Below are 15,184 nucleotides of genomic sequence, written 5' to 3' on the forward strand. Positions count from 1 at the left end.
TAATATGATAACAGAAATATACAGTGCGCTCATTTATGATCGATATGAAAAAGTCATTGTGGTTCTGTTGGTAACGCTTAATAAGTTAATGTAAAATGTTTGTTTACTAAACAACCACATACCAGGTGTATGGTTCAATATTGATCGATTCATCGACCATTATATATTGTGCATCTTTCACAATTTTGCCGTTGGCTGTTGCTTTCTACGTCTGTTACTCTGTTACCGACTACCGGTTACCGAGTACCGGGCACCGGCGTCTGGCGAGTGGCGACCGGCTTTGGCGGCAGTTTACTTGATCAGTGCTTCTAACGTTTTATACGGTTGACAGATTTTATCCGTTTTCTGTTAAGCGTCATTTGCTAAGGGATCGGCCGATCAGCGGTTTCTCCGCATCGCGATCGATCTAATATTTTTCTCGGCTTAAACGCCGCACTGAGAATTTTACGAAGGTGAGTAACAATTATTTAAAACCATTCATCAATATAACAGCAGTTTAGTTCAATTTATTGTTAACATTACTTATATCTTAATTTACTGCTCAACGTGTGTTTTGCACTAAACTTATACATGTTTTTGTTGTTAGCCATTACTATCCTACATGCCTTTTTGAGTTAACGGGTATGTGAATACCTATGTGTTGTTCATCCCACGCCCAAACATTGATAAGTTTTGAATCACTTCTCGATATTTGGTGTAAAATCACTAATAATTCATTTCGTATTAAGTAAATCATATTGTATTCGAGTCTGAGGTGAAACGTCGAATTCCATAAGAAACCACCCACAGTCAATACTATTCGTTTTAAAAAGCATTTTTTCATTATGCTTTAGAATATCGAGAATTTAATAGGTATAAAATATATATGTCATTAAAAATAAGAATTCATAGATTTTTAATTTTTTTTGTTTTATCTAATTGATATATTATTATCCATCGTACAATTTGTTTTAACTTTAAAATTATACAAATATCGGTTGTTACGCCATTGTATCATTCCCATTTTTGATCTTATACTCATTTGTAGTGGGTATCTGGCAGCTTGTGCAAAAGTGTTGATGAGTATGCGGCATAACCTCTCTTTAAGGCATGTCTCATTTTTATCGATGATTAATGGCTATTATTGTTGTTTTTTTTACCTGTCGCATGCTACATTTCATAAGTACCTTTGCATTTTAGCAAATTATCCATAGTATTAGTATAGTTTATACATTAAAAAGATCGTTGTTTTTATATTATAGCTAACCCATGCTTCACCACTGCTCGTCCCTATACTATTACCAAGTGGTCCCAGTGTATCTATTTTGTTAGTGTTAACTGTATTTTTTAATTAAAAAAAAAAAAATGGTAATGTTTTTGTTATTTTATATGATGTATAATACTTATATATTAGTAAATATTAGAATTTAAAGTGCATTTTTTGTAGTTTATGTGTTTCATCATGATTATTATTGTATTTAATATAATTTGGCATAATAATAATTTAATATTAAAGGTTGATTGTGCAAACATATGTAAAGGCTATCTTGTTGTATGTGCTCTACCGACTACAGTATAACTACAGCATGCACTATCATGTTTTACCATCACCACTCAACAACTATATTTAGATTTAAAACAATATATTCTTTTTAGTTATTGTACAATATAAGTAAAAGTGGTTTTAATGAAAAACATACATTTTTATAATTAAGTAGGTACTTATATTATTAAAAATTATTTATATTATCATTGTTTATTTGTTGTAGTCTTATCATTCATTTCATTTTAATTAATCATAAGTCATAACTATTAGAATACTTGTGCTATGTCCCTCTGAAATATTTTGAATTTATCAATAATAAAAATATAAATCATGTAGTAGAGCGCAAACGACAAGATAGCATTTGTAAATTCTCTCCATTCCATGTTATTTCCCAGTTTTAACCACTTACTATTGATCAGTCTTGTAAAAGATACTTGTACTGTACAAGACGACTATTGTTTATTCAAGAAGCCTTTCCTGATAATGATGAAAGTGTACAATATGATCTAATTGACCCATTAAAATAATCATATTAATTTTTATCTTTTGTTAATTGTTAACTGGTATTATTTAAGATTTTGAGTGAAGCAATTTAACGATGCGTGTTTTTTTTTTGTTAACACAATAAGTAGTTGATAAAAGTTTTTGATTTTTCACATTCGAGTTAGATCCCAAGTTCTAGGGTCTAATGTCTAATCGTTAGTACCTACTACACTAATTGGGTTCGGGATTGTTTTAAATAAATGTAAAATACAATCAAAAACTATTAAAGATATTGATAATGACTGACTTTTCATTTCTTCTAAATTTTCATAACCACTATTAATTGTGGAATAGTGAAAAAGTCTCGGGGGGGGGGAAGTACAAATTTAAATATTTTAAACATAACTAAGCTTTAACATAATATTTTTAAAAAATCTTATTACAGTATTTATTTTATTTTCTTCAAATCTAGTACAGTTATAACTTATAATAATATTAATAATTAAGAAATAAAAATATTTGTGTTTAAAAAACCTTCATATGCAATTTTCATGTTTCCTTTATTAGATTTTAAAATTTCCATTTAAAAAAAAATAAATCTGTTTAATATTGTTTGACATACACTGTCTTCGTCTATGACACATTCACACCTATACTGACCTACTGCACTATACTATTTAAAAGAGATACCGTATTTTACATTATTATATTACGCTCTAACCGCCTATATATGTGTGTATAATCTACTATCAATCCCGTAGGTAAAAACCAAAAATTATCGTTTTTATTAACTTGATCATTATTTTATCTACGACTTTCCACAGCAACCTTACTTATATTAAGTATAAACTATAAGTCTATAACTCTCACTAATAAGTGAATAGTAGATTTTATCATTTTATTTTTGGTTTTTTACACCAAACCTAACATATTATTCACAAAGTGATTATAAAAGTTTATATCATAAAATATAAATTTTATTTAAAATATTCTAATTTATAATTTTTTCCTTCGAGACTCCTACCATCCTACTAATTATATTAGCTATTACACTTTTTTGGCATTTTCCTGTATGGAATATGTTAGTGACCTATTATTGTTTAAGGAAACACGATGCAGTCTGATTTCTACTCTCATTTGACATAATTTTAATTAGACTGCCATTGCTATAATGCCATATTGATAAAAACCTTTTACATTTTCTCATATAGATATTGAAAGATTACTTTGTATGAGTTATTGCTAATAAAACAATAATATATTATGACATAACATTTTATTAAAACAAAAATTTATAAATGAAAAAAATAGAAGATTATATATAAAAATAATATTTTATTTTTATTTATAAAAAAAGAATTAAGAACCCAACTACTTAGTGTAGTACCTAAAAAAACCGGGACCCAATTACTAGAACAATTTTTAATTTGGGATCCACTTGGATGTAGTCTGATTTTTAAGGGTGGTTTTGAATAATAAAGTCAATCTAATTTGTACTTGAGATATTAAAATTCAAATAATACTAAAATTTCTTATGTACCTAGTAGTTTTTTTATTGCCGGCTTAAATGGGAATTTTTAAACAACCCATTTTTGACTTATTTTGTTTAATTCCATATAATGAATTACCATAGTTTATTGAAATTTTCACCTAGTGTTTATTTTATAATTTTCCAAATATTTTGACTTGAGCTGTTTGTAGACAATCAACATTTTTTTTATTTTTTTTAAAACGTCAGTAAATAATTTATTAATGATTTAAAAAAATAAAAATGCTTGGAAAATTAATACAAAGTTTCTAATAAATAGTTTGTTTCCCATTTTAAAAGATAACAACATTTTATTCGCACTATTTCCTTATAAACATTTAAAATTTAGTATTATATTATTTTTGGTTTTGCAGCCTATGTATATTAAAAAAAAAAAAGTATCATCGGAAGTCAAATTAATTTTTTATGAGCATTTGAAGTTTAAAATTCCATGACAGGATATTTACCTGTAAAATAACTATTCTAAATTCGAATAACTGTCTGTATAAAAATATTAAAAATCTATATGCATAATTTTTTATAGGTATGCAATTTTAAGATGAGAAAAATAATTATAGCTCAACTATAAAAATGTAATATAATATTTATCATAATAGTATTTTATATTTAAACTAAAACATTAAACATAATTATTGTTTATTAACATTTTATGAAGTTCAAATTTGAACAAAATTACATATTTTAAGAATGATTAACAATGTTAATTATTTTTTTATAAATTATAAACTTTATTTGTATGAACTTAAAATTTAAATGTATTTTGTAATGTTATGAATTTTACTATACTTATACCTATAATTTATTTATTTTAAGATTTAATCTTTTTATACAAGGATTTATACTATAAACCTATCATTTTACTATGTTTAGAAGAAAGGTATTATTAAATTTTAATTTATATATAAGTTTATACAATAATGGTATAAATGACTTTAGTATATAGCTGTATTAAAAACTTTATTTTGAGATATACTTAATGGTCTTAATGATATAGTCTGATGTTAACCTTTTGTCTCCACTTAAAATCTGTTTACAATTATTTTCATTAGATTCAAATCTTATACCTTTAACACTAACCCACTCGATGTTTTATATACATCAAAACAATACATACTTGACTACCTTTTTTTAAATATTGTGTTGTGTATTTTAAAAATGGTTTTGGCCTGTGACTTTTTAAATTAATTAATATTATAATACCTAGGTATATTAAGATATTATTACTAACTACCACCATATATTACCATCAATTGAATGCTTATTTCTCTTGTTTTAAATGGAGGTGAAACCCTATATAGTATTTTAAGATAAATGTCTGATAGTAATGAATTATTCTTATAAAATCAATATTATATATGTATATTATTAAAGTAAAGTTATAATTTATTAGTAAAAACCCCTATAATTTTTTCTTCTTAAAAATTGATGATAGACAGTTATTAACACATGTAATCACATTAAAACTAATTCAATGTAAAAAGTATCTTGATATTTTTTTATATTTTTTTTTATAAAAAATACTATATACATAATAATAACTAGGAAGTAGCACTGAATAAAATTGAAACAGTCAGTTCAAGTAATTTGATTGATCTACATTCTGCCCTTAAAAATATTTTTTTTTTTAAATAGCAATAAATAAATATACTATTTTAGATATAAATCATTAATATGAAATTAACATTCTTGTGTTTAATAAAATTATAGCAAAAAACTTGGAATGCTACAGTTCTATATTTTGTACCCACCCACCTAATTTATAAGGCAGTCCGATTGAACTAATTAAAATGTGTATTATTCACCATTGGTTACATATGGTTAAAAATCTGAATCAAGGATAATATTTTGAAAAAGTTCCACTGTATAATCACTAGTAAAAGCATAGACGATGCTTTGGGTTATAATAAATATTGTTAAGTCATAAAAATACCTATTTTATTTTTTTACTGTGTCACAACATGTTAATTAATAACAATTGTTAAACTCATATTATTTTGCATAGTTATAAATCTCGTTATAAATGTACCTATATATAACTTGTAATAACAGAAATATCAATTCTCACTCAAATTAAAGTAATAGAATATTTAGAATATTTATATAGGACATTATTCTTAATTTTCATAATGTTATTTTTTTCAGGTAGATACGATGGCAGTTTGTTTTATTTGTGATGTAAAATTATATGGGGAACGAACACGTGTATGTTCAAGCATTACACCACATACTAATGCACCATACCCTGAAAAGATTGGTGAACTTGTAGGAGAGGACTTTGTCATTATTGTAACACCCGCTGATCATATGTGCAAGAAATGCACATCACTTTTAAACCATATGGACAAGCTTGAAAATGATTTGAAACTTGTTAAAAATGCAATGTTAGCATCTGTACAAAAGAAATATGGTTTAGTTCCCGCTGATCAACCTGTTAAATCTGTTAATGTAAGAATTTATTTTATACTTATTATCAGGGCTATGATTTGTATGCAATAAAAAATTGTAAAATATACATTTTAATTATTATTACTTAATTAGGTATTATTTTAGCAATACAATTAATAATAATTCACATTCTATAGTGGAAATACGTGTTACATGATACAACCGTGATTAGATTGTAGTATTGATTTGTTAAAAACATCGCTTGAAAATTCTACAACAAAGTATCATAATTTGGCACTTTAATTATTGACTTCCGGCATTTTCAAAATAAAAATCACACTGAAAAACATTCTAATAAATAATAGGTGATACATTGACAGCTAAACGGTTTGTGTTCATAGTACATGAAAAAGATTAGGATTAGGATATCTTATTTTGGATTTTAAATTGATACCTACTGCTACATATTTTTTATTAATTGTGTTTATCTTTCTCTGTCAAACTATTCAATCTTTTATCGCATATTGTACCATAGGGGATTGTATTTATAAAAATAGAATTTATGTTTGACAAAAAAAAAGTTTTTTACATTGATCAATTTAATTATTACGAACTCAAATACAATAAATACAATCATATTAAATATGCAAAACAAAAATAGTGCCATTTTCATCAGAATAATTGTAGACATTACTCATTAAAACTCCATTTGGAAGTAGTAAAAAAAACATGCTGTTACATACAAATCCTAGCCCTGCTTGTTATTTGTACACTACAGTAGATCAATTTTTTTTATTATTATTAGATTGTTAATGGGCACTTACGAACTGATGACTTAGAGGTTGGTCAAAGAAAAGTTCCTAGTGGTTTGACAATTAGAGAACCTTCCTCAAGTAGTACTCCATTAAAAATAAAACAAGACAACGCTTCTAAAATGAAAATTTACAAATGTGGTTTCTGTACATTCCAATCTAAAGACCTCGGTCATGTTCGGTATGTATATTAATAATATTATTTTTTCAATACAAATATTTTATTTGTATTTATATTTCAGTTTCCATATGCGTTCTCATTTGAAAAAAAAAGATGGTGAAAATTCTAATCAAACTGTTATGACTAAAACAGTAACCCAGGTAATAAAATATAAAATAGTGTATTTTAAAAAATATTACATAATTCACTAATGTTTTATTTGCTCAAAAATAATTTATTTATTAAGTAGATTTGTAAAATAAACTGTAATTAACATATAGTGCAAAATATAAATAGTAAAATAGTACTAATGGTACATTAGTTAAATTATTATTAATTTTTGTTGAAATACTTGTAATATTTTATAAACTGAAATGGTCTTTATGCAGTAGTATATTGGTAAATATACCCATAGGTATACACTATTAAAATATGTATATTTAACCTAGAAAATATTTCTTTTCCCAATCTAAAATATTTTTTTAAGTCAACCCTATATGTTTATAACTTCTAATTTATATTACTATAAAATCATATTTTCATAAGTAACGTTCTATTGTATACTATTAATTGGATTGGAATGTAGTACAACTGTAAATTAATTTATGCAAGATTTATGTATAATTCATATTTAAAATATATAATTACATAAATTAAATCTTAACTCTTTTTGCTTTAATTATATGTAAGACAGAGGACTTGCATCCATTAAAAATCACTGAATATTAAAAATAAATATAAGAATATTTATTTTTGTATTTTGTTGATAGAATTTATTATTTTGAATTAGATTTATTTGGTCTGCATTATATTGTAAACTATACTATTTATTAATAAAATAAATATAAATTCATCATATGGCAATCTTTAGGTACTTCTAGGAAAAACTTATACCCACAGACAATTAAAAACCCCATTGTAGGACAAAAATTAAAAAACTTAAACCTCAGTAGAGAAAAATTGATAAAATTATTTATTAATTGGACGTAGTACCCGTATGTGTTGTATCCATCTTATACATGCACAACATAGCAAATTTTCATTCACCATTTTCAATATTGTGCTGTTAGTTTTGGTATTAGTGTGTACTACTGTATTAAAAAATTTAAAAGTAAGATTATTATCCAGGGCCCCACGGAAATCTTTTACTGATAATATTATTTTTTTAAGTAAATTGTGATCATTTTAAAATGTACAGTTTCAAAAATATCATAACTTATTTAAGAATAATATCAATAAATGGCTTCTGTGGGGCCCTGGATAATAATGTTACCTTTAAATCTTATAATAGGTCATTTTACTCAAATATCAAAACTAACAGCACACTATTGAAACTGTTGAACGAAAATTTGCTATGTTGTATGCTTGTAAGACGGAGACAACACGTGCGGAATATTACATCCTCTCTTAAATTAAAATATATCTCCTAAAGTATAAAATGGATAAAATATGACCTAAAAACAAAATAAGTATTTATATGCAGAATAAAATTTCTAAACTAGCTTTGTGATAGTATGAAATATTTTTTTTTTGTGACTGCAATATATATATGGAAATGTTACAAAATCTCTGCTCTAATTATATGTTTTATAGTTATGCAAGAAATCAACATTGTCTTAGTATAATATGGAAAATAAATTGTAAATGTTATTTCAGTGAATTACCTTCAGTTCTCCTAGATTGATAATAATGTAAGGGATAAGACTGCATTGATATTAAGGATGGATAATTTAATAACATTTATTTTTCAGAAAAAGTTTAGAAAAAATAATTCCTGTGGATTGACCAAATAGATTTTGTTTATAAATACAAACATGTTTTAACTTTAAATAATTTCAATTATTTTTAATCATAATATTAATAACTAACTTTTTCAAAAATGTAAATATTAAAAATCTATTAAGGCACAGGAAATATTCTTCTTTATAAAATAAAATATGTTTTATTTATTATGGTTCTTAAAAGTTGTTTGCTTTGAATGTTCATAGCAGCATCAACAGCAGCAGCAACAGCAACAACAACAACAACTACAACAGCAACAACTACAACACCAACAACAGCAACAGCAACAGCAACAGCAGCAACAACAACAACAGCAGAAAAAAAGATTGTACAGGTGCCAAGTGTGTTCTGTATCTTATGATAGCAGATTTGATTGTCTTGAACATATTCAAAAAGATCATAACCAACAACCATCTTCAACAACTGAGGTTTAACTAATTGTAATTTCATAAATGTTCAAAATCCACTTATGCCTTTTTTAAAAATGTTTAGGAAAAGGAATCTGAAGTTACAACAGAAAATGTACCAGTTTTCCAAACAGATGTACTAAGCTCAGTAGATAATCAACAGGTTGTGGTTAAGAAAGAGGATGGAAGTCATTTAGTCGACAAAAACTCAATGGACACAAATATGTTGTTGAATGACAATATCCCAGTTGAAGACTCGGCTGTTCCTAAGCAAGGGGAAACACAAAATACTTGTGACAATATGTCTGGACAAAACGAATTAATGCAAGTTGACCAAGAAATGCCTGTTACAAATGTAGATATAAGTGATATGACAGAGATTGGAGGCAATGAGACTGGAACACCAGATCATTTGGACATTGAATCAATGTTGGCTGCTATTCATAATGATGTTGTCTCTCCTCCAAATGATGGCAGGGATGCACAAATTTAATTAAAGAACTAAAAACTGTGCAATACACTTTTTATAATAACAGTTTTTAGATTATTATCACTTGATAATAAATTAAATTTATGTTTTTTTTATACTTGACATTTATTAAAATTAAATTTAAAAAAACCAGTACAAATAATTTAAGTTACAATTTTTTATATTAGTACATTGAATTATTACTTTGAAAATAAACAATATTCTTGGAAAATGGTATACATATTTATTTGGACTAAAATGTTTCTAATAATTCAAGTATTATGTTTATTTAAGTTATTTTTTAAGGAGCTCTTCCAGCTTTCCATTTTGAGACATCTTTCTTACGTCAGAGCCGCCACCAATAAATACACCATTTACAAAAACTCGTGGCACCTATAATAATAAATACAATTAACTGTATACTCACTTAATATTTTTTATTAATTAATTGTGTCAATAAACTTACTGAACGGGCACCAGTTATTCCTTCTAAAGCATCTTGAATATCATCCATGTCTGGTCTCTTATCTAAATCGATAGATTTGTAAGAAGCTTTCAACTTATCGAAACACTTTAAAAATGAAATTAATTATTATTAGATATTAGTTACAATTAGTCTTATAAACTTTACTTCTTTAGCCATCTGACAGTAGCCACAGTCTGATTTTGAGAATATAACAATAGGATCATGCGCAATAGCATCTTTAACAAACTGTGTAGCAGCCATTACTTGAGTTGGTGAAGGTATTCTCCTGCTGGAAAGCGAACCCATTAGGTTTAATTAGTTATATACGTTCACTAAAGGCGCAGTAGAAATTATGTAATTGATATGTTTTGTGTATTTGGAAGTACTTTGTCTGTCAACACATTAATTAGTTAATGTACAATAATATAAATTAAAATCTTAAGCCTGGTTAACTCAATTTATAATATATTTTCATGCAAGTTCTAATTTTATGAGAAGACTAAAAAGTTGGATATCCATCTGCAATTAAGTATAAATAAATGGTTTATAATATTGTATTTAAATAATAATAAACAATAAACAATACATAATATATTTTGTCATTATTAATAAAAAAAATTTAATACATAGTAAGTAATAACCCATAAATTTCTAAAGATGAGGCACCCTTGTGGTTTTAATAATTGCAGCTTGACCCTCCCTTAGAAAAATTTCTCCAAGGTACTAAAATTAATATAATAGGTAAGTAAATTGTTTTTTATTAGTAAAGAAAAAAACCATGACTGTACATCAATAAATGATTATATAAACAAATAAATTAGGTTAAAATAACATTTCACTATATAATTGTAGTCATTTCTTCATGCTAATATATCGAAAAATTCAGAAAACATTTAAAAATTTGTTGGTACAATACTTTCATTATTGGTAATCTCTAATCATCAAAAACAAAGTATTTTATTAAAAAGTTTGATAATAATAATAAAAGAATTTTAATATTGAATTATCTTTTTGAAATAAAAGTACTTAATTCAGTCTTCAAACTTCAAATATTGGTTTAAAAAGGGTTATGTATTTCTGTAAATAAAAATAAAGCTATTATTTTTTTTCAATTGCAAATTTGGATAAAAGGGGTAGACAATCAATTAAAAACATCTTAGACTTCAGATGATAGATAAAATAAAGTAACTTTTCATATAAATTAATTCCCAACCCCATGAAAGGCATTATAAAAAGAAATAAAATGATAACACATATTTGTCAAATAATTTAAATTAATAGAAAAAAAGTTTGATGAACCTGTGTAAAAAGTAATTTATGAGTTTCACAAATTAAAACTTGTTCTTAATCAACCAAGTGTAGTCAATATGTCATCAAAAAGAAGAAGAAACAAAAGATGAAGAAAGCTTATTGACTTATAAAAATTATCTTAATTTATGACAGTCGACTGCCTAGGATCTTGTATAAGTACTCAATTAAAGCTTATGATAAGGTAATTATTGGTAACATTTTTATTGATTTCATATTATTCAACAATGTATCCCTACTCTTTTTATAAAATCCCCAGTTTTGTTTTATTATAAGAGACAGTTGTGCTTAACTATATATAATAATTATATACTATTCTAAAATCAAGTTAAGAAAACAACTTGATGTCTGACTTGCACAAGGGCGTGATTTAACTACGTGGTTGACTCGGTGGGGATGAAAAAACAAGTGTTGCCTGACCACTGCCGATTAAAACTGGGTTGTTTCTTAGCTCAAATGAAATATAAAAATTACAAACCACATATTATTAGTTTCTAATTATACGTAGAACATATGAAATGTGACATTGTGACAATGACTCAAAATTACTTTTGATTTGTTGAACTTACTTAAAGGACTTTAATGTTACATAATTTTGAAACAGTTAAAATTGCAACATGTATAAAAACAGATAAAGGTGTTTTCAATTATAAAACTATACTCTTAAAAAAAATGATCAATTTACAATATTAAGTTTTTATCAAAGAGGAAACAGTAAAAATATAATATTATTACATCTGCTACCTTTAATTCCCTCAACAAATTATAAATTTTATTTGAATTTAAAATTAAAAATGAGGCTCAAAATAATGATTTAGATCTTTGTGAGGTTACTATTGATTGAAAATAATAAAATAACTTATTAGTCATTACTATAATAGTACAATGCGTCAATGTTACTCTAAAACCAAGGTAATTTTTTATTTAATTTTGTTAAAATTTGAACCATGTTATAATAATATAATGAAGTTGGGTGAATAATATTGACTGATTTTGAATATTTTAACAAATTTATTTATTTTATTTTATTCTGCTGTTTTTAAAATTGAAGTGAAGTAACCTATTATAAAATACATAGGTGTGATTATTATTTAAGGAGTCTCTTGAGGATTTTATTGATATTTAATTATAAAGCATGTCATGAGCATTTTAAATACTTAAGCCTATAGTGATCTAACTAGCATTCAAAATTCAAAATTAACTATATAGTACTAGAAACCATAAATATACATACATTTTCAAAATAAAATTTCATATACAAAATCAGGAAGTGAGAAACAAATTTGTATCTTGTTTTTCATGTTCTATGATTCATTGAAAAAAATATGCATCTGCTAGAACTTTTGAGCCTTAGTCATGAATTAACTTATGGTGGTAATTAGATATTATTGCATAAAGTCATAAAAAATCTCTTAATTTAAAATAGATGTCTTTGAATACCATATAATTAGTTCTATAAGTATTTCTAACCATATAATGTAACCCAATAATTCACTCACGATTTGACAAGTTCTAAAACTTAAAATTCTGTACCATTGTGGCAGAAGTTAGTAAGTGCCGAAAACTCGAAAAAATTTTTTAAGATTAAACATTATATGTGAAAAATATAATTAAGTTATACCTACATTAAAACATTACTAATAAAAATTAATTATGTACTTAAAATTATGTTTAATTTGTATGTATTGTCTTTATTTTGTTAACACGCAACATGGCCCATGAAATGTTAAGAAGAATTTGTTTCACTCAGTTGTTTTAAAGAACATGCTACATTTTGGCATGTATAGTCTCCGTCTTACAAATTTAAAACATAGCAAAAACTGTTTTGCATTGAAAAGAATCAAGAAGGTTAGTCATAAGCTTAAAGCTAAGAAACAAAATTTTCATCACATAAAAACAGAGATATCTGTGCATAAAAAGGACAACTTTGGCTTTGAATTATAGTTTTTTTATTTTTTCAATACTGAAATTACAAAGAAAGTTATTCAATTCTATGGATTTTGAAACAATAAGAACTTTTTTAGTATAAGTTAGGTTAGGTTCTCAACTATTTTGTACATCAATTTGGAGTCTATCACTACAGCCTGAATGGTTCTATCCCACGCAGAATAGTTTTTGCTATGTTTTACATATATAAGACAACATGCGTGGGGGGTATAGCGTTCTCTTAACATAACATAGTTGACCTTTAATGATATTTAAAAGGAAGAATATTATTTAGTCATATTTTATACTCTAAACTAAAATTGTAGACGTGTACTAAGTGCCCTAGAAAATATTCTTGACTTTAAATTTGATGAAAAGGTCAACACACAGTTTAACTGTTATATTAAAAAAACAGAATAAACAAATTCTTTAGAATAATAAGTTGGCCGTATTATACGTCAGTAAGATAATGACAACACTATGAGTATAAATAAATACAAAAATAAAATACATATGTCTAATAGATGCATTATACATTAATACAAACAATGGTATTTAATATTTATTATAAATACATACTTAAAACACTAGTATTTATAATTCCTGTCAATACCAATTAGGATTGTCGATTATCATACTAACAGTAAATAAAACTTGTCTCACAATAAGTATTTACCACTTGTTTGTACAGATTTAAAGAAATAGATTTTTTCAATGGTGGCGATCCTGTGTTACACCTTTAAATTTTGTGGGAGTCACAATATAAGTGAACAAATAAAACATTAGATTTGATTTTTTTGTTATTACTTATGCAGTCGCCTATTATACAGTAAATATGTTATATTTATATGACACATCAACAAAACATATGGGATGAGTGTATTGTATAGTACTTATTCAATAGTTTTATAAATTATTTTTATGTGCATAATACTAATTTATAATTTTAAATACAATAATGTACATTAACTGTTTTATTGTAATTTGTGTTTTAAACAATACCAAATAAACTCCATCAACAATTTAAATAGTTATATTATATCCATCCTATTTAACAATCCAAAATCAAAATCACACAATATAGTTAGTCAGTTTAAATATATAAATATTACTAATCCCTTATACTATTAATGTACATATAATATTAAAATGTCTATACTTACTACTGAATTACAAATTACGGAGTGTCAAAATACTTTTATGTTCGACGTTCAGGAACAAATGAGCAATGGGCGATAAGCAATGAAAATTGAATAATGAACTATAATTTATATTTATAACAATGAAAACTAATTATTAAAATAATTAATATTATGTAATAACCTTATATCGTTGTAATAATGATAATTTTACCACAATATGAAATGGATTCTACCAATTCTACCATTTGATGGCAATTTAATGATAGGCATGCCCCTCGACCATTACCTTGCCAACCATAAAATCCAATTCAACATGATAAAAATGTTATCATGAAATTCAACGCTGCTTATTGGTCGAGTTATAAGGCGAATTGGATACTGAATACTGATAAATACTCATTGAACTCTATATGATATATATATAGATCTATAGTATTTGATACTGTTATGGCGTTATGCGAATGACCCGACGACATTTCAATTATTTTCAATCCGTTTCCATTTTACTATTTTAGTATCTTACTGCCCACGCAGTGCTCAGTGCCCATTCCTATTTTATTATGATAAATAATAATTATTATTACATAAATAATTTAATAATTTATGAAAGATATAAAATATGTAAATCATAATATTATAGTAAGTGGTATTTCCATGGATATAAACAATTACTATACAGGGTGATTCTTTTATCATAAAACACTCATTATTTCAAAAAGTATTCATGTTTTTGAAAACATTTTCCCTCGCAACTTTAACCCCGCAAAATG

At 25.6% G+C, this 15,184-nt stretch overlaps 2 protein-coding genes across 6 annotated transcripts; one reads left to right on the top strand and one right to left on the bottom strand.

Annotated features, from left to right (window-relative positions):
• Window positions 1-201: 201 nt before the first annotated feature.
• LOC132931911 (probable E3 ubiquitin-protein ligase bre1) lies at window positions 202-9,804 on the top strand. Of its 4 annotated transcripts, none has more exons than XM_060998037.1 (6): window positions 202-452; window positions 5,700-6,002; window positions 6,748-6,935; window positions 6,997-7,075; window positions 8,903-9,124; window positions 9,189-9,804. In XM_060998037.1, exons 2-6 carry the CDS (start codon window positions 5,709-5,711, stop codon window positions 9,594-9,596), a joined length of 1,191 nt encoding a protein of 396 aa, XP_060854020.1. In that variant the 5' UTR covers window positions 202-452; window positions 5,700-5,708; the 3' UTR covers window positions 9,597-9,804. The 4 variants fall into 4 exon arrangements, with proteins under 4 accessions (XP_060854020.1, XP_060854108.1, XP_060854270.1 ...); XM_060998125.1 differs by having other exon boundaries at window positions 8,906-9,124; XM_060998287.1 differs by having other exon boundaries at window positions 8,918-9,124.
• Window positions 9,736-14,686, bottom strand: LOC132932294 (glutaredoxin-2, mitochondrial). 2 transcript variants are annotated; one of them, XM_060998636.1, is made up of 4 exons: window positions 14,436-14,686; window positions 10,204-10,429; window positions 10,039-10,143; window positions 9,736-9,965 (listed from the first exon to the last, which is right to left on the bottom strand). In XM_060998636.1, exons 2-4 carry the CDS (start codon window positions 10,342-10,344, stop codon window positions 9,867-9,869), a joined length of 345 nt encoding a protein of 114 aa, XP_060854619.1. In that variant the 5' UTR covers window positions 10,345-10,429; window positions 14,436-14,686; the 3' UTR covers window positions 9,736-9,866. The 2 variants fall into 2 exon arrangements, with proteins under 2 accessions (XP_060854619.1, XP_060854701.1); XM_060998718.1 differs by having other exon boundaries at window positions 10,204-10,327; window positions 14,436-14,681.
• Window positions 14,687-15,184: the final 498 nt, after the last annotated feature.

Source organism: Rhopalosiphum padi, chromosome 1 (genome assembly GCF_020882245.1).
Source record: "Rhopalosiphum padi isolate XX-2018 chromosome 1, ASM2088224v1, whole genome shotgun sequence".
In the NCBI taxonomy this organism is placed as follows: Eukaryota; Metazoa; Arthropoda; class Insecta; order Hemiptera; family Aphididae; genus Rhopalosiphum; species Rhopalosiphum padi.